General features: G+C 44.4%; 2 protein-coding genes and 1 long non-coding RNA gene across 3 annotated transcripts in view; 2 read left to right on the top strand and 1 right to left on the bottom strand.

Annotated features, from left to right (window-relative positions):
- On the bottom strand, positions 1 to 13,583 carry LOC118646621. The gene is made up of 2 exons (XR_004964129.1): positions 9,818 to 13,583; positions 1 to 7,176 (listed from the first exon to the last, which is right to left on the bottom strand). It is a non-coding gene; the product is annotated as an uncharacterized LOC118646621 (long non-coding RNA).
- The window catches only part of LOC105830393, a 79,271-nt gene that overhangs the window by 16,379 nt on the left and 42,474 nt on the right, over positions 1 to 20,418 (top strand). The gene's annotated exons all lie outside the window — the stretch shown is intronic.
- On the top strand, positions 13,903 to 18,614 carry LOC105840407. Its single transcript, XM_036289927.1, has one exon. The coding sequence runs from the start codon at positions 15,794 to 15,796 to the stop codon at positions 16,517 to 16,519; it is 726 nt and encodes a 241-aa protein (XP_036145820.1). The 5' UTR covers positions 13,903 to 15,793; the 3' UTR covers positions 16,520 to 18,614.

Below are 20,418 nucleotides of genomic sequence, written 5' to 3'. Positions count from 1 at the left end.
TTTCTTTTTTTTTTCTATTTTTTTTATCGACATTCCGGCATTTTTTATGCAATGTTTCGCGCTCCGAAAATTGTTTTGTGTCACGCCTTAATTAAGAAAAAAAAAACTAGACACCCAACACGTAAATATTTAGGAACATGTCAATATTGAATTCTAATAATATTACACTTGCAATTTAATTTATTGCAGGCTGAATAAGAGAACAAAAATCAATTAATTTGATGCCTCTGTATTTACGACTTTGTCGAGAAAGTGTCAACGGATCAATAGCCGCTCTGTGTTCCGTGGCGAAGAATGTATCTTCGTTAAAGTGTAAAGGGCAGGAAGAACAGCGGCGGGTATCGAACGGGCTGAGTCCGCGGATAAAGAAGGCGATTCGGAGGCTGTTCCGAGCGCGAAAAGGATCCGTGATGAACTCCGGCAATTAAAACGAACCGCGAATCCGGGAGGAAGGGAGGTGGCGGGGACGAATCGGCATTCGGTCCGCATTCGCGGTCTCGGACGCGAATGCGACCCACGTCCGTAGCCAAGGAGGGGAAAGAGGGGAGGGGGGGGAAGACACCCGGTCCGGTTCTCGATATTCAGGAGTGCTACCCCGGGCGGCGCGCCGCCGTGCCGTTTCCGTAAAACGTCGTTTCGCGAAGCGAGAAAGCCGCGAGAAAGAGGAAGGACTTTAAAGCGAGAGGGAGAGAGAAAGAGAAGGAAATCGAAGGGGAGAGGCGTAGATACACGTAGGGGATTATACGAGCGCAGTTACGACGAGGGAAAAGAGGAGAAAGGGGGTTGGACGTTCCTGGGAACGCTCCACGACGTTCTCTGCCTCCTATTCCCGGCATCCCCTTCGCCCTCCCTCCGCTTTCGCAGTGCCTGCTGCCCGCCGCGGCCGGCGCCGAGAGCGGAATACTAATTTTTACGTCGGAGACGCGAAGAAACGCGCGCGCGATCGATCCGCCGCCGCCGGTGCCACCGCCACCGACGCTTCCGCCGAGGGTTGCACGCGGCGTATAGCGCATCGGGGGTGCATGACCGAGTGTTGCCGAGTCGGTTAAGGGTTAATAGCGCGCTGTACGGCGCAGCTCCTTCTTTCTTCTCTCTCTCTCTCTCTCTCTCTCTCTCTTTCGCTATCTCTATCTATGTATCTATCTATCTCTCTCCTCTCGACGACGTGGAATGTCGTTAACCCTTTGCGCTCCGCTTCGCGGTGTATCTTATGACACCAGCAACGTGCACTCGCTAGCATATCGGCGTCTCATCGACGAGCGAACAAATACACTGCTGAATAAAAAATTCTCCATCGCTGCACGCCTCGAGAAGGCTTTCTGCTGAGCTCGGGACAATGCACGTAAAACGTCGATGGTAATATCCGCAGAAACGAGTTACTCCGCATAGCAAGAGTCGCATGAAGTAGTAGACTGAATTTTCAATTGAATTATCATTTGAGCTATCTATCGTTACGCCGAAGAAATCTTACCGGTGTCGCACTGAGAGAGACATGTTAATCTTACTGAATTTTTCAATGCGATTAAATTCCTTCGGTTCAAACGTTTATGCATTCAAATTAAATGTATAAAATACTTTAGTCTCACTGAGACATATAAATACTTGAATTCAAGAAATTTATTACCAATTCTTTTATATGCAACTAAAAATAAATCGACAATTAATTTAATTATGCTATTTACAATTCGTAACATTACACATGCATTTACGTCTTGTTTTCTCAGCTGTAATGACACCTCATACGCGAAGGCAAATTTAAATCGGAGCATGGACTTGGATTTCCTCTGCGTAAACAAATGTCGTTGGAAATAGTTGGGGGAGGAGGATCCTAGGGAAGATTGCGACGAAGATTTACGAAATTATTCCTCGTCCCTCAGCTCGATCGGCGATTCGCGTCACGTTTCCGGAGCGGTTTAATTCGTCGTGGAATATCGTCGCAAGCCTCTCCTCTTCTTCTCTCGCGCGGGGTCTCGTAAAAGGCGCGAGAGAGCGGCCTCGTCTCTCCGATCGTGAAATCCGGCCGCATAGTAGGTAGTTACAGCACTGGTCGCGATCCAAAACCGGTTTTACCCGATCGGAGGACTTTAGGCGATTGTGCCTCGCGACGTGGGCGAGGTAATGGTTCGCCGGGGCGAGGTGAAAACGCGTCGAACGTGGTGGCGGCCGCAGGTTTCGAAGGCAAAGGCGAAGGCGATCGTCTCGCTCTCAGTCTCCGGTGGCGGCGGCGGATCTTTCGGCGGCGAAAATTCATATGGGGGTCACAGCCACACGTCAAGATCAAGGGGATCCACCTACACGAGGAGATACGAAAAACGCTTCGTCGTCATTGGGACGAACCGTTTCGAATTCCGCTCGGCTCGTTTACGAATTTATTATATTACGTATACGCGCGCCGGCTGACGTAACGTTTCCCTCGTCACCCTTCTCTCTCCTCCCTCTCCGCCTCGTTCTTCCCCGCGTGTTACGTGTTGCTTTTTACTAGATTCACGCGCGCGTGAATATGCATAACAGTGCCTTCGGCGCGGCGTTATCGCGCGGGAGATTTACGTTCCTTCGAAGGAGCCCGAGTCATCTCGCTCGCGAGGAAAATGCAAATCCACCTGATGCGGCGTGCATTTCATCGGATACCGCAGTCTTCTCTCTCTCTCGCTCGTTCTCTTCTCTATCTTTTCACGTTTATACGGACAGTTTAAAGCCGCAATTTCGCGATATCCCGCGTCCATCATATTTCACGGTTATCGCGATATTAGATACCGCGATGTTGCGCGGAGGTGTATCACGACGAGAAAAAGATTACCCTCTCGTCGCTCGATCTTTCAGGAGCCCGCTACCGTGTTGTTGTTGTTGTTAGGCGCGGATTCACCGTACGCACCTTAACGTATACGAATAACCGTACGCAGATGACGTTACCACGATTATACGGGATACGTTAATAATATTAATCCCCACGTCGTCGGGCTGAAAGAGAACGTTTCATGCCGCGCGAACGTGGAGTACATTCCGATAGAGGAAACCGAAAATTCCGAGCTCGTCGTCTCTCTCTCTCGCCGTGAGCTCGCGCGCGCGTTATCCGCTCGCGCGTTGCGGGTATGCGCCGCGCATTCTCGCCGCTGTAGTATTCTAGTATTCCGCGGCGTGCTCAGGGCACCCTCGGAACTACGAGGTCTACGTGACCGGCATCGAGCACCGTCCGCGACGGTTCCCTCCTTCCCTCTCTCGTTTTTTCTGGAAAAAAAGAGAGGCGCCTTCCACGGTTCACGAATCGCAAAGTATCCCGCAATTACGGGAAACGTCAGCCGCGCGGTGATTAAAAATAACGTTTGCTACTTGCGGGGAGAACGATCGGATCGTTCGTCGTGTGCGAACTGATCCCCCGTCTTCTCTCATTCGGATGCGGAGACGCGGTTGAAAATTATGCGTCCTGACAGCGCACACTTTTCTCGAATGAAACGCGAAAGGAAACCTGAAAGTTTTATGTATCGTTGAATTATTTTAACACAACAAATTCGCGCGGCTAAAATTTATCTAAAATTTTTCTTGTATCTACTGGTTGAGTTCACAAATGTATCCATAATCCAAGATCTAATTTCATTTGTAATTTGCTTTATCTAAGAAAATTGTAATCGCGAGACAATGGATCAACTCCGTAAACACACACACACACACACACACACACACACACAAACATTCGCGATAATATTGCGCTTTGTTCGGATCGCTTTAACGACCGTAAGTGACGAACGGGAAGCCTCCTACTGCGAAAGATCGAATGTCTCGCCACTAATGCCGATATTTTCTCAGAAGAAATAAAGAACAAATCTGAACCTTTTTAAGGCTTTGTGCCCGCATGTTTCCAAACCGGTGTGTGACCGTCGGGAACCCGAGCCTTACACAATTTTTTGCACAGAATATAAAATACTTCGCGATTTTCTGATAGTCCGACCGTATTGGATACACACCCTCGACTTAAATATGAAATAAATGTGTCATAACAGAAACTGAAAGCGCATATCTAATTTAAATAATTTTACTTAAACAAAAATTAGAAAAGCATAACTGACAGGAGACAAAGCAAATTATGTTGTTTCAGTTTTAGTAAAAGTTCGCTCATCAGTACGACATCAGGCATTGAAACGCTAATTAGTAAAGAATTTCCCACAATGTCGCTAAAACAAAGGACGGCTACCTAAAATAAAACCAGCTCTCTTCATTACAATAAAGAAACGTGCTTATCGCGGACGCGCTCGTCAGCCTTACGATCCAACGTATTCTACATCCTAAAGCGTCGACGAGATCGTAATACGGACGTCATCGCACGACCGGTAAGCACGCGTCCTTATTCGTGGAGCCCGATCCTTACGCTCCGCGTATCTCGGCGCGGCGATAAGCGGCTTATCGGCGCACCGGCGACTACAACGGAGCGTCGCTCGCTCGCTCGCTTGCTCGCTTGGCGACGACGCCGAGGGCGAGGGCGCGGTATCGGTATCGACACGCGAGGACAGCGTGGCTGCCCTTCCCGCGCCTCCTCCGGCGGAGCCGGGCCGCCGGACGACCGCCGATCGATAGAAAAGTTTCGCGTGTGTACCGCTCTCGCTCTTTCGCACGCGACGAGGGCCCTCCGCGCCGTCCGCTCGCGAGCAGCGGCGCACGCGAATGTGTGCGAAATTTGTCCGACGGGACAAAAGTGCTCCGCTCGGTTGCGCGCACACGCGGGGAGTGCTTTCTGCATTTCTCTCTCGCCTCCTGAAATTGCTCAGCGCGGATACCCCGCGAACCGAGAGGTTCGAGCTCGACGAGTACGTTTTCGCGGAGGGAGAGAAGGGGAGGGAGATAGGGAGATGCATGCATATGTATTTATACAAAAAGTTTCGAGCGTGGAAAAGTGGCTTCTTCTCTACGACGTGTAATTTCACCGGTTACTCGGAATCAACGATGGAGCTCTAATAATAGTTTTTGATCCTTGAGCCGTAGCGGCGAAACGAGTGCTCGATTAGAACGCAATCTCGCGATTTGCTTAGATCTTCGAATAAATTCCTCAAATATATAAAAACGGTCTTATTAAGTATTGCAATTCATAGTTCAAGATAAATCAAACTTATCAGACTTATTCCGTCCAACTATGTACATAAATCTTCCTCAGGAAATCTCGGAATCTCCGAAAAATTCGGTTTGCAAGAGTTAAACATTCACGAAAGCCTGTTTTGTCCGCTTTAAAAGTGTTGTACGTTCGTATAGGAGGATAAATTCACTCGCGACTGCAGCCTCTATACATATTTTTTTTTCCACGTGGAACACGCACAGAACGTACGCATGGAGGAGCTTTTGTTAATTGCCGAGATTGCCGCGCATCTCTCCATGAAAAACGAGGGCGAAAACGATACGATCTCCCGCGATACCGCGGGCGTTCCGGCGACGATATAAATATTTATTTCGCGTGGCGTGGAAGCTCTCGCGCACGAAAAATATTCATCGTCGCGGGCGCGCGACGCGTCGTCGGCCGCGTATCGTACACCGGTGGTGCTGTACCATATAGCCGAATTGGCAAATAACTTTACGCCAATGCAACCGCTCTTCCTTCCGAGTTCACAATGCCGTTGAAAGTCGCGTCTGTCGCGCGCTACTCGGATCGTTTCCGAAATCTTCACGGTTCTCCAAATCAAGGTGGAAACGAGGAGCAAGTTTCGTGCCGATGGCAATGAGGGAGCCACGCGGGTTCCGCGAAACGTAAAAATTCCTGTCTCGCGCGCGGAAATCACTCATGCATACATCACGTATATTTTCTCGCGATTCTCTCATTTCTTCTGACGTCATAATATAAGTATTCTCATGCGCGAATTTACCTTGGACTCGCAAGGATCGGCGGTATCGTTCTCACAAATCGTTCTTAAATATTCAAACAGACGCGGCCTCGAGAACTTCCTTAGTAACTATTTCGAGAATCGCGCGATCTGGGAATTTTTCATACGGACCATGTAACGTATATATCTATAAAGTATAGAGAGAGAGAGAGAGAGAGAGAGAGAGAGAGAGAGAGAGAGAGAGAGAGAGAGAGAAGTATGATTAAAAAATATATATTGAATTGCTAAAGCCAGCACTCAACAACGTACTCTTTGAAAGAGGGCACTGTAGGGATATGCGTAATAAGAGACAGGGCACGGACGTGTGCCCACGGAAAGACGCGTATAATGCGAGGTGCCGGCACCGAGTGCGCCGAGTTGCAGCGGTGCAGAAGAACACGCTGACCTTGAATCCTTCCTTTTCGCCGTGGTCGCTGAGGACGAACGGCCGAGAATCGGTTGCGGGGAGAAAGAGAGAGAGAGAGACTCGCTCGGGCACAAAATGAGCTCCCTTCGCGTATTAAAACGAGGGTCCGTTCGCGGACGAACAGAACACGGTGGAGCCGTGCCGCGTCGTCGGAATTAAATTGATGTTATTGTAGCAGCTCGCAATGCGAGCGAGGTGTATTGCCCGCCGAGGTCGTCGGGTGAAAAGTGTTGCTACTTTTCCTGTTTCGAAGTTTTCTTCCCTTTTTTTTACCAATTATTATTTCATTCGAATTTTATTTACCCTTCGACCAATGAAGATTTTTATCGCCGCTGTTAAGTGTCATTGCCGGAAAAGAGAGAGAGAGAATTATCTTTTCGCGCTTTATATGTAGCTAGACGAAATTTAACTGCAGCAATATACCGCGGCTTTTATAGACTCTTAGGATAGCTGCGGCGTAGAGGATGAATCATTTATGCAATAAAATCGCAACAAACTGGCGCAATAAAATCGCGACGGGCTGGTGCAAGGTACTTTTATCACGATCCCGATACTACGTGTTATACTAGTAAGCGCGCATTACATAAGTATCATTAGAAATAAACACGTTAGCCGACGTAGGAATCCGCCTCACCTCGTGATATTTCTGTCTCACACTTTCCACCTCGCACAATGTATTGCGTATCTCGCAATTGAGAAACGTGTACCGTAAAGTATGGTAACCTTGGATCGAAAAGTAATGTGTAATTGAATTTCTCACGTAATGATGGAGTACGTGGTTGGATTGTGCAAGGCGTATACGCTACGAAATGCACGACTATTCACGCTATTTACGGGACGTTGTTTTCCCTCGGCGAGATAAAATTATCCTTCACTTCACGCGCCGAGACCGATCCTCCTTATAGAGCCATGCTGAAAATAGAAATAATTACTTCCGAAATATTGCTCTCTGTCTCTTTCTCGCTACCTTTAAAGGGCGGGAATAACAATCGCCGATGCGACGTAGTTTTTGGGATATTGATCAGCGTGTATCTACCCGCACGTGCGGGAACGTCGAAAGGTAGCCTGACGATTTTTCGGGAACAGCTGGAACGTCCGGCGACGCGAGAGGAGGCGGCTGGTCCCGGCCGAAATGCGGGGCGGCTATGATTTGAAGCGATAACATCTTACTCGGAGGAGCATATTTTACTTTCGTCTAATCAGACGTGGACGAAGTGCCGGCAGCTGCTCGGAACTCGAGTCCAGGCGAGTTCCGCTCGTGCACGAGGACACTCGTTGTCTCGCATTAATCCGATGCGATTTGTACGAGCACTGACTGTCAATCTGAATAATTCTCGAAAGTAACGAAAAAAAGTTTTCTTTGTGACAGACTGAACTTTATTTCTCGCTCTTATAAGCACGTGTGATAAGAGTTTTGTAAAATTCTAGATTTTCGATAAATTTATGAAATGCATATTTTTATTATATTGATAAACTTAAGACAATTTTATTACGTAAGGCTGGGTTTTGTGGGTGCCTAAGAATAGCTTATTTAAATTTTTTTGTTTTTTTTACATAGTATGAGCAAAAAACGTGACATCAAGTGGAGTCAGCTGTTGAGAAGATTAGTGTAAATATTATTTTACATTATTATAATAGGCGAATTATCGTGTTGTAAGAGTACAAATTTTCAGAATTAATTTTTTTAATTGAAATAATCAGCAATTTTATTTTACTTTTTTTAATATCCACTTTTGTCTAAATTGTTAAAAAAATATATTGAAAAGATTTTACGATAAAGAGGGGTACACATAAATTAAAAAATACGAAAAATTCGCAAGAATATGCGTCGATGTTTAATAGCCTATATTTAATTTACTATTTCTCACAAAAATGGTCGGCAATCGGCTGTCAATTACAAAAAAATAAATACTTGTTATATAAAAAATCCGGATTTATTTCAAGATTTTTGTTTCACGATAGAACTACCTTTGATTTAATTTTTTTTCGCAAAAATGTTCGGCAACCGACCCTCAATTGTTTTTAAAAATGAATAGTTCGGACGATGTCATATAAAAAATTGAAATTTATTTTACAACTTTTGTTTGACGATATAAAACTACCTTAATGCCTATAGCTTTTTGTTTTGTAACCTTACGGACATTGTTTCCCTTTTAAACCTACTTAAAACGGGATTGTTGGAAATGCAAAGATAAATCCTCCATTATTGCGAGCTAATGTCACTTCATTATTTGGTGCGCGCCAGCGGCGCCGGTTAAATTAACATTTGCCATCGCGAATCGCGATTAAATGATGGACTCGTCCATTTCCCAAACATGGAATTCACACGCATACATTATTCGCCCGCGATTAACCAAACATTATTTGAGGGCGGTAGATGGACAGAGATAATAGCGCCGTCGTCCGGTTGACGCTCGGTTCATTCCGAGCGATTATGCCGTGTTCTTTAAATAGGAACGTTTAATAAAATTACCATACCGCACACCGGGGACCGCTACCTCGTCGCCCCGACCGGCCGGCTCGTGCACGAGGCAAGCTAGAAATGACGACGTAGCGAGAATGCATAATCGTGTCACGTTTTCGCTGTCCCATTCTTACACGTGACTGCACATACGGCTCCGCTCTTACGTATACACGGATACGCCGCATACGGACTCGTTCGCATGCATGCATGCATGTGCAATGGATGCATGCATGCGTCGCATGCTTCGCGCCACGTGTCCGTGAAACGAAAAAGAATGAAGAAAAGAGAAGAAGACGTCGCTCGACGTTACGAACCACCTTCTTCCTCCCGGAGATAGAGAGAGAGAGAGAGAGAGAGAGAGAGAGAGAGAGAGAGAAAGAGACGCGCGGAAGAGACGTCTGTCGAAGGACGTTCGAGGCGGACTTTCGTCGGCGAGAAAGAATCCTCTTTCTTGGATTGGCGGCCGAAGGATTTAAATTTAAAGCCTTCGGCAATCTATTGCACGTAAAAGCCGAAATATAATAGAATCGCAAAGTCGAGCCCGACTCACATATTCGCACACGGAAAGAATTTTCTCTTAAAATTTACCCTTAAAATCTGGCAATTGTGGAATAATGTGTGACCTAGAGGAATTTTACTATACTGCTTAGTAAACTTTACTAAAAATATAGTCAAATTTACTAAAAATATAGTATAATAAAATTTCTTGAGGTCACACATTCTACAATTATCAGATTTTAAGGGTAAATTTTAAAAGAAAATTCTCTTCGTGCATGAAACATGCGAAAAATTGTCGCGGAGAGGAAGGACGAGAGAATGTCCATTTCTCGCCATTGAGAACTCCGCGGAGACGTTTCTCGGGATTAAAATCGCCCTTTCTCGTTTACTCCAGGTAAAAACCGAGCGCGAAAGTAATAATTCGCGAATTATTACGCGCGCGCACGAGCACGTTCTGCCGACGTCGCCGGGCGTTAGTCATAGCTAGTAACCCACATTTATGATAGACCGCTTTTATAACGCTTTCTCGAGTAAAGGTGCCCATCTGTTGGAGCACCTGACTCGATTCACCTGCCACAGGTATGTACTTACGTACGACGCGGGCTGCCCGGCTGCCTGGCTGGCTGGCTGGTTGTCTGGTTGGCTGCTCGCTGCCTGCCAGCCTGACCGCCTGGCGACGTCAGGTGTTCCAGGAGCGGGCGCGCAACTTAACGGCACCGGGAACAAAGAATCGACGCGTCGGCGGCGTCTTTCCGCGGGGCTTCCCTGGACAGAAATATCCCGAGGTAGCGTTTGGCTGCGAGCGATGACGAAATCTCACCTGCTTATTACGTGTGTTATGCCGGATCAACAACCGCGATAACAACGCGCTCGCGGCGACGGTTCTCCTGTTTCCTTAACGTGTTAACGAATGGCCGAAATCGCTAACGCTAATAATTCACGTGCGAGCGAAGTCAAAGTCACGCTCCGGATATAGTGCCGTACTGATGAATGGGGAGGAGGATCGAATTAACGAAATGAGAGAGCTGCCACGGACGACTCTGGCTTTAACGATCGAATTATTTCTGATTCGCGCCGACGAAGCGTGGATAATGCATTTCTGTAATTTTATACCGAAGACTACCGAGGAACGCGCGGACTACGGACTTACCGTCCGTTAATATCGAAAAGAGAGGGAGAGAAAGAGAGAGAGAGAGAATTCGCGGGGTAAAACGTAAAGAGAAAATCCTGCCGGCGAGGAGCGCGTGCAGTTACCCGCCGTCTTTTGATGGACTTTCCGACAGCGCGTATTCCGCTGTATTGGCTTCGCCCGACGTGCAAAGAATGACCGTGTCATTATGCAGCACTTTCCCACGCAACGGGAGAACATGTCGACGTGCGCTATCACAGAGAGTTCCTGACCGAAGGGAGATACGCGAGAGTGCGCAAGGCGGGCTGGGAACTTGCGGCCCTTTTCGCCCAAGACGGGGTTTCGCCTTTTAACTTTGGGACATATCGCGACGTTATTTAGCTCGCCCGCACCGGAAAAAGAGATGGGCCGTAGAAAAAGATCTAACGATATCCTGCGGTTTCCTCTTCCCCCCTCCCACCCCACCCCCGATTAAAACAAGACTGCATTGTGTTGCGTCTTGTAAAATTAAAAAGCAAATCGTTGAAATCCCCGGGATAATCCGCGAGATAAAATCAATCGCAAGGTGTTCCGAAACTACCGCTTATTATTTTAATGACGGTCCATTCGAGTCGATTCCCTAGGAATCGATTCCTCTGGGTCCGACCGGCCGCAGAGCCAGGTAATCTAGCAGCATTTCTACTCCGGCGTGTGCGCAGTTGTACACGTTGAGAATTTAATCCTCGTATTTTCACTCGGAAATTATTGATGGAGGGATACTGAAATGATCGAAACGTGTTTTTTTTTTTCCCCCCATTTAGCTCAACCCGGTACCTGCCTCTCTCACATTAAAGTATTGAACTTTGAAAGCAAAAATATAGGGAAAATGTCAGCCAATGCGGAATTAAATATCGGACGAGAAAGAGAGAGAGAGAGAGAATAACAGAAAAGCAAACTCTGCGAAGCGAATCGAAAGGAAAAAAAAAGCGTTTCGACATCACGCGCCGAGGAATTGAGATCGGCATTGCGAACTCCCGTTACTATTTTGCAGAGTCGCGCGGCTCGGGCGAGCAAAGAGGCGACGACTCGCGCGCGGGAATTAAAAGTGCAAGTGAGAGGCGGGCTCGAGAGCGGGGCGGCGTTCGTGCGGCGGGACATTTAGAAGCCCGGTGACGCGGCGGGATCCAGGGGATCGCGTGTAATATCCGCGACACACGCGACCGCGAAACGCACGGTTCGAGACACGCGACATCGCGTTCCCGTCGAGTTTCGTTTCGTTCCGTTCGTTCCCATCCCTCCCCCTCCCGCCGGCGAGTCGCCGTCACGCCATCCCGCCATTAAGGCGGACCCGGTGCAATATGCACCTTAGGACGTCGCCGGTTTCTCGTCGATCGACCCGAAAGTCAAACGGCGAAAATAAAGAGAAAACGAAGTCGTCAAGGTGCAACGTCTCTACCATATGCACCTTTGGCGTGCGCGCCTTCGACGCCTTTTGAGAGTCGCGCGGTGCGAGGCCGACGACGACGTGCGCACGCCGACGAATGCGATTAGATTAGCCCGGGGGCCTCTCCCTTCTTTCGTTTAAGGCGCGAATATTTCACCTCGCGAGTGGAATACGTATTTTGCACGGCATTTCATTTATATATATATATATATTTTTTTTTAACGAGGTTTCAATATTAAAAACATTTTTGAACGTGTTTTTGTGAAATTGTAATTGTTGTAATAATTAACGGCCGGATTATGAAAAGCTAGAATAAAATATTTGTACGCGAGAAGAAATATAATTAATTATTAAAAATAGGTTGAATTAAATGGAATACAATACGCGATTTACGCTTGTGATGCGCGCATATTAAAGCAATCTCTGAATATTGCTTTCTCTTGTATCAATTTATATAATATTTCCCGATTTATATAAATCCTGGTTGAAAACGGAAGGATAAAATAATGCAGAGATTTTAAATTTCATTTAAAAATATATCTTTTCAAATAAAGTGCTTTTAAAAAAGAAGGAAAAAATAAATATTTGCTTTGGTTCGTTATCCGTTGCCTCCCAAGCCTCCCCCTCTCTTGCCAGACTACTTTGTTGCACTCGCGCAAATATCACTTGAACGAAAAAACGATTAATTACGATCGCTCTAATATACAGCACTCTTGACATACGCATTTTATTATGTTGCAATTAGAAGATGAGAAAAATATAATCGCACAAAGCTATAAACGCTCGGTACGATGCGAAATTTTTTACGAATGAACATGAAACAAGTTTCGAACGACAGAAATTTTTGATAAATATGGATATACGTCGAGATTTTGGCAATTAAAAAAAAATTTCGTTACGACTGCATTGATTAAATGCGCCGGGGGCGAAATCCCTTCACTTTATCCCCGCGATATTTAATAATCGCAAGTTTCAAAAAAATTACAGTCGGGAGTTTTGCCCTGCTATTGCACGATACGGTGCGATTAATAGAATCAAATTAACGGCTAATTAAAATGCGAAGGGACTAACCGAAATTCAGTATTACGCGCACGTGCGTGATACATTTTCGACAAAATAAATTTCATGGTATTCACGTATTATTGACTCGTCCGGGGGTTTTCCATTATTTCAAGCTTTCGACGTGGATCTCGTGTACACCACGCGCACTCGATCGCATAAAAAATGCTGAACAAATTAGATTTAAATCAATGAAAAATTCGGAATGCTGCGAGGTGCAGTCGAATTTGTGATACGTGTTATACAAATAATCAATAATTTTAATCTCGTCTCCTTTTATTCTTTCAAGTAATGAAAATGAATCGCGCGAATTTTCGTCGACAAGTCGTCGTCTCCTTTACGAATCGAAATTAATTGTAGGAGTTAATCAGCTGCGCGGCATGGCATCCTTCCCTTGATCTTCGTCACGTTTCGAGATACATAATGATACAGGACGCTACAGAATCGTGCCGCTGCTTTCTGGCTCGAACTTTGCGCGAATAACAACGTGACTATCTAACCACTGCACGTCGGTTAGTTCGTAGAAACATCGAGTGTTAGAAAATAAACGAACGACGAACGTTCTGTCCTTGACATTTATTATTTTTTAAATCAATTTCGACGAAGTTCTCTCTTCCTTTCTCGCTTATTACGTTTCGTGTTTCATTTTGCCAATTTGTTTGCTTCACGTGATTCAAACAAGATAAATTACATTTATATAATAATTGAGAATCTTAATTATGTGCCAAAATTTTACATGAAATTTGCCTACATTTATTTAAATGAAAATACCTATGTGCAAAAGAAGAAAATTGTAAAACGAAAAAATACATTTCCATGTAAGAAAGCAATATTTCTTTGTTATTTTAGATGAATTTAATTTACAAATAAAATGTTAAATTTATTTAATGATCATATTGTTATGGTTTTGTTATTTAGAGTAACATGATTTAAAATAATGACAATTTAATTTTGTACAAATAATATTTTTTAAATTAACCTTTAATCTTAACGCAATTTTCTAAATTATACTTTTTTATTTATTCAATTTTTTGCGTAACTAAATAAATTTTATAAGCCATTGCTGTAATTTAATTTAATTGAAAGAAATATTAATTAATCAATTATGATATTTTTGGATATTTGGTGTGCTCGAAGTTTTAAAAGTAGATGATAAACATCTCAATGCTCGAAAACAATATTTCTACATGTATCTATTATACATTTTTATGTGTACTGGTGAACCAATGACGATGGTGTCTGCCTCGTGAACCAGTGCTGATTTATATGTTTAATCACATGATTTATATGTTTAATCGTGTTTAGCGTTTTCGATCGGCCTGGGTTAATCGCTCCAGGAGCTATTAATGACGTCATAAGTACTGCGAAATGGAAAAAATTTTTGCGCCGGACGTAACATACTCGAAATTAATAAGTTATTAATATATTTGTTTGGTGCAGTAAATTTTGTCTCATCAAAAAATTTATTGTTCGAAATGCACCTCACTTGTTGGAAACAAACGATAAAAAATATTTATAATTTTTTTCACTAACACGATTACCCGTAATAATCGCGATTTGGCGAGTAGTTGGTTAACCGGGGAACCGAATAACCGAATCTACACGGGAAAAAGTTTGGCAGCATTGCTGTATCATAGGTGGTAGTGAAGCGCCATCTCGCATTTAGGACTACAGTAGTGCCGATTTTGGGTAATTGGCAGCACTAAGCGCCGGGAGAACTGTTGTCCCTAAGCTGATGGCTGCACCACTGGTCAGCCCTTGTCCCTAAGCTGATTGGCGATTACTGCGCTTTAAAGTTGGGACTGCTGCGGTGCGAGATTGGGACAGCAGAGCTCCCAAAATGAGAGAGCTACCGTGTCAAGGGAAGTACAACAACGCCCTCTCATTTCGTACAGCTACCTAGTTAGTTCTTTTGTATTTCCAAACTTTTTTCCGTGTAGAAGAACCGATAAACCGGTTAATTATTTGATACCCGGTTGATTGTTTGATAATCGGTTACACGGTTAAATCAGGGCAGCGATCGTGTAACTTTTTCCTTAGGGCGGAAACGTGAAAAGTGAAAAGTTTCATGTAACTATCTCTTTCTATTGGTGTTGAATAGAAAGAGACAGTAATTTGAAACTTTTCACTGTTCACGTTTCTGCCCTAGGGGAAAAATTACACCATTGATACCCTGAGCTTTAGTCATAAGGCCAATCACAATTGTTTTGAAGATTGGAATAACTGTGAGTGGCCAGTTCTAGAGAAAAAGAACTTGAAACGTGAACCCAGCTCCAGTTCGAAAACGCCATCAGTTTGGAATCAGTGCGCATTTTAACAACTGTAAAGAAGGGTCGACATATCGTCATATCGCGCATAAATTTTTCTCCGATGAACGACGAGTTGCTTATCAAGTGTGTGCAACAATATTCAGTGTTGTACACTAATACTAATAAAATATACTTCAATGAGATTCACAGACAAGTCATCTGGCAAGCGATATCGCGACAAGTCGGGTACTCAGGTAAACTATCGATTATGCTTTGATCATTTATACAGTGGAAGCGGGGCTAGTTAGATTTATATTAGTTTCAAATCCTACGTCACTTAGGGTCAATTGTTCTAACTTTTTGGTAAATTTATCTCAGTAAATATATGTTTATCTTTATTTATTTAAGAAAAGAAATGATAGACACATACTTATCTGGTAGTTAAGTTTACCAAGAAGTTGGAACAACCGATCCTTAATCCTGGATATTAATAATAGCAAACTTTCTATTATTCTTTTATTACTATTAAAGTCGGGACTGCAATTTTTTTTTTTTAGTAAAAAGGCGAAGCGTAAACGCGCATTTAATTAAGAAATTTGAAAGCAAAATTGCTGTATGAAAGGCAAGATCGAGAGATAATAGATTCTCGAGATAATCCGCGTTACATTTAATAATTCGAAAACACGTTGTTACTTAATTTAGCGAGAATGTGCAAGAGGCGATGGTACAATATCAAGCACGAATACTGGCAATTTCTGGAAAAACAAAGCAAGACGCAAACCGCGCAACTCGAGAACGTGAAATACGAATACGAGGAGCAGCTAAAGTTTCTGCTCCCATTTCTGAAACCATTCCTAAAGGACACTCGTTCCCACATGTGTAATTTTAATTTGAAGGATAACGATGAGATGTCGACGGCGGAAACGGCGTCGACGACGAGTACAAGGTCGACGGTGAAGCGCGATGACAATCGGGATTCGCGGATGTCGCACGACGAGGAATCTACGGCGACAAACGAACAACATGATAAGACCGCGACTAGCTCATCCGTAGAGCGCGATGACAATCGGGATTCGCGGATGTCGCAGATCGAGGAATCGATGGCGAGAAACGAACAGCCGCATGATAAAATCGCGACTGGCTCATCCGTATTGGATACCTCTGAAACAAGAGCAACGATTAACCAAGTCGCGTCATCCGACGTTGACTCCAACTCTTTCGTGGACAACTTTCTGGCCGTCATCGCGCCGACTTTGAAGTCACTAAATCTCTATTACTTGAACATCGCCAAATCCAAGATATTCTCGGTTGTGCAAAAGATGGAAAGGGCCCAGATGAAGCGGCGGAAAAAAAGGAAGCAGCGGTCCAGGTTTGGCACAGAAGCGTTCTCTAATCACGTATCGTCGTGCGATTTCTCTTTTTCATCTGATTAGTCGGTGACACAAATTCATCGCAACTAGCTAACACATATAGACCTATTACTTAGTTCGTAACTCGATAACTGGACTTTAGCACAAGGTTGACTGTTTGTAATGTTTAACTGATGACTGTTTCACTGATTGTAATGAAACTTCGCAAAATGTAATGAGTAAAATGTTTATTTCTGGTTGTAACGATACCACGTTTTGTAGGCGAACGGTAAACTGTCGAAGATTAGCGCTAACTTTTGGTCTTACATCTCGCTTTAATTGTTTCAGCGATATATGCAATTTGTGGTTCTCGCAAAAATGGATCACTCGTTGCTGCAAATCCTTTCACATTGTTTGCGATTCGAGGTTTCATCATTTGTACAATATACATATATGTATAGCTCTGTATGCGAGCGACGCGAATTGACACGTTGTTGACTCGAAGCGATTCGTGTATCCTTCGATTCTGTCGAAAAACCGTTCCGTCGGCGAATCGGCACGAATAGTAAACAACGAATGCAAACTGACAAGGGAAGGCTGTGGAAACTGCCCCCCCCCCTACCCCGTTGATTTTAATGAAACTCAACAAACATGTAAATGAGGTAAATGAGATCAACGTTAATCGATATATGTATATAACTACATTTTTTATATTTACAATAAATACACGTATATATGTAAATATACATTTTTGTGTGCGTGTGATAAAATAAATGTATACTATGAAATAGTATTTTATGAACGCATACCGGAAGCCATCCAAAGCCATGAGGTATGGATTACAAGTGAATAATTGATCGGTAAACCTAGATCTCATTTATCTTAAAAACAATTTCTCGTCTGGCCCGAAACGGGCGGAGAAATCCGGAGACACGGTACGTCGAGAGTCGTGTATCGATGCTAACCGATGAAACAAATAACGCAACATGAACGGGAAGGCGGGAAGCCGGCCGATATATGACAGAAAAAGAGGTTCAAAGGAGTGTCGGACGGTCCTTTTGGCGCGGAGAAGGGGTGGAAAAGAAAAGGAAAGAAAGAGAAATTACGGGGACAAACAGAGAGTCTGCACACAGCGTAGAGGACTGGTTGCGAGAAGCGTCGGCGATTCGTCACGATCTCCTTTGCGAAATGCTTCACGAGTTCGCAAAAGCACGATGCACGAGCAACCTAATGGTTGCGAACGAATTGTTAGGCAGTAACGGTTACGGACGATTATTGCGACAGATACGGGTATGATAACATGCGATGCAACATTGAAACGTGATACAGAAATGCTTCTGAGTCACCTTATTACGCGGCGAATAAGGAAGTAATTTTTTTTCTTCGCAAACGACAGTTATTCCAAAAATGCGTGACAATTTGCGAAGAGTTCATGAAAACATGACGAACGTCACATTTTTTTATATCGCTGAAAAAATTGTAACAACGTAGCGAAAATTTGCACTACGTGTTGTCCACACAGAGAGAAATAAATGCATTTTGTTTTGTACTCGCGCGCTGAAACGCGGCCGTCTCTTCTCGTTTATCTATAATGGAACGTTGATCGTGTTTAATGTCAGAACAAGAGATTCATTGGGTTGGACGCGCGTTGGACAGGTAACGTTTGCATCGCGGGGTGCATTGTTTCGTTCGTAGAATACGGGGACCGACGTAGATTGTAGATCCAATATTTTCGAAATCCACCGGCGGCAACACACGCGGTCATCGCGTGCGTAGGTAACAGTCGTGCGTGCCTGACGCATCGTTCTGCGTACGGGGTGTCCCCGCCGGATGCCCCTTCGACTGCAATTTGAGGACAAGTTTCAAGGCGATTCGTTCTTGCGACAAAAACTCAGCGCTGTTTCACGAGTTTAGCGAAAAAACGAGATTTCCTTATCATTTTACGCGAGCTTAGATTAAATTTCTTCAATTCTTGACTTTAATTTTTTTTTAGTACTGTAATTGTCACGTTTATACACCATTTTTTAAGACAACGGCTACACCAATACTTTCTAGAAATGTTGAAACATTTTAGAGTAAGATTCATTGAAGAATTTATTTACTTTTAAAAATAATGCAAATTAATTAAGAAGTGTCACGACTCAGTGTGTGTATGAAGAATTAAATTTCTTAAGTCTTATACATTTTTTAAATATTTAATCTCCTAAATATTATTCTTATAATCTTTTATGGCACTGATCATATTCTACACAAAATAATTGGACATGATCAGAATATTCTACACAAATATATTTGTACACAACAAAAATTGTAGGTGGAAAAACTGTGCACAAGAATTATCCTTGAATTAAAAATTGCACACGGATATATTGTGCGTAGAAAAACTGTTCACTACACAGTTTTTCTTTGTATTTATATTTGTGTAGAATATTCTGATCGTGTACAATTATTTTGTGTAGAATATGATTAGTGTCTTTCTTATTACACTTATTCATCCAATGTCTCATTGAATCTCTCGACGAGTAAAGATCAAAGTTTATTAATTTATCGAAATATCAATTGACGCTGTATTTCGGACACCCGGTATAGCGTGCATCGCACCACCGTTCGCTCCATCCCCCCTGTCATCCCTCCCCTTGCCCGACCACGTTCCTCTCTCGCACCCGATGCTAACGTGTTCTCCGCCTCTGTGGCTCAACTTGCAGCGCGTGACGTCACGGCCGCGTACGAGAAAACGAGAGAACGACGCAACCACGCAACCGAAGCTCGACAAAGCCGAGTTGCACGAGGAAGGAAGGCGCGCGGAACTCGTCTGCGCAGCTCCAGCTCGCAGTGCTGGAGAGACACGTGGGAGCCGGCCGTTCGATCGCAAAGCACCTAGCTTCTCGTTCGTTTTCTTCCATTACGATCGGGAGAATGTAATACGAGAGCGGAGGGCACGCGCGTTTTCTCGATTACGTGTTACAAGTAGTCGATAAAGAGACGCCTTGCCCTATCGCTAGCGTCACTTTCATAAAATATCGACTTGGGAAAATAAATTTAACGTCAATAATAAAGATTTATTTTCGAAACGGAGAAAAAAATGTAAGAGACTGATTGGATCTCTCTGCCGTGGACAGGATATCATCGTGGACGTTTCTCTCTTCGGACGAATTTAACAGTAGAATTTGAAATTAAGAATTACAGAGTTCCGTTAGGCCACGTCGTTATCCGGCATCGATTCTAACGATCTCCATTGTCATTAACGACGCACAGCTTGCCCTCTCGGGGCAGGTGCACGGGTCGCGTCCTGACAAAAATAAAGGGCCCACATCTGAGCCCAGCCCTGAGGAAAGAAAGAGAAAGAGAGAGAGAGATTTCTCTCCTCGTCGTCGTTCACCCTCCCGTTTTCTCCTCTTTCTCTCTCTTTCTCTCTCTTCCCGTCTCTCCCTCGCTCGACCTGTTTACAAACACGCGTAAACTCGGCCGAATATATGACATCACCGCGCAAGCTCGCGCAGCACGGCGACCACGGAAGAAGGGCGCCAACGACAACGACGACGACGACGAAAGGAGAGCCGCTCTCTCGCGGCCGCGGTATCGATCTGCGAGAGAGCCGACCCCGGCCACCGTACTTTCGTTTTCTCACGTTTCGCGAACGAACACGCGACGCGCTCGCGCCCGCGTGTTCAGTCTAGTCTAGGTGACGAAAATATCGCGGCCAGCTTTACTACGGAAATATTCCATAGCTTCCTCTCTCGAGACACCTAATTTCACTCGCGCGCATCTTCGTCTCTCTTTCTCTCTCTCTCTCTCTCTCTTTCTCAAAACATGCGTTGCTGTTCTTCGCCCCGGGAGTTGTTCCGCGTATGTATACGACGCGAAACAATATAAACGAGAGAGGATGCTCGAAGTAAAACTAAAAGAGCGACTCTCCCGGATATCATCGCTGACGTTACACATTTCTGTAAAATGAAGCGAGCAAGCAAGTCGGCTGCTGCTGC

Source organism: Monomorium pharaonis, chromosome 7, assembly GCF_013373865.1.
Source record: "Monomorium pharaonis isolate MP-MQ-018 chromosome 7, ASM1337386v2, whole genome shotgun sequence".
Classification (NCBI taxonomy): Eukaryota; Metazoa; Arthropoda; class Insecta; order Hymenoptera; family Formicidae; genus Monomorium; species Monomorium pharaonis.
The sequence above is the reverse complement of the archived record's forward strand: the minus strand, read 5'-3'. Positions and strand labels throughout refer to the sequence as shown.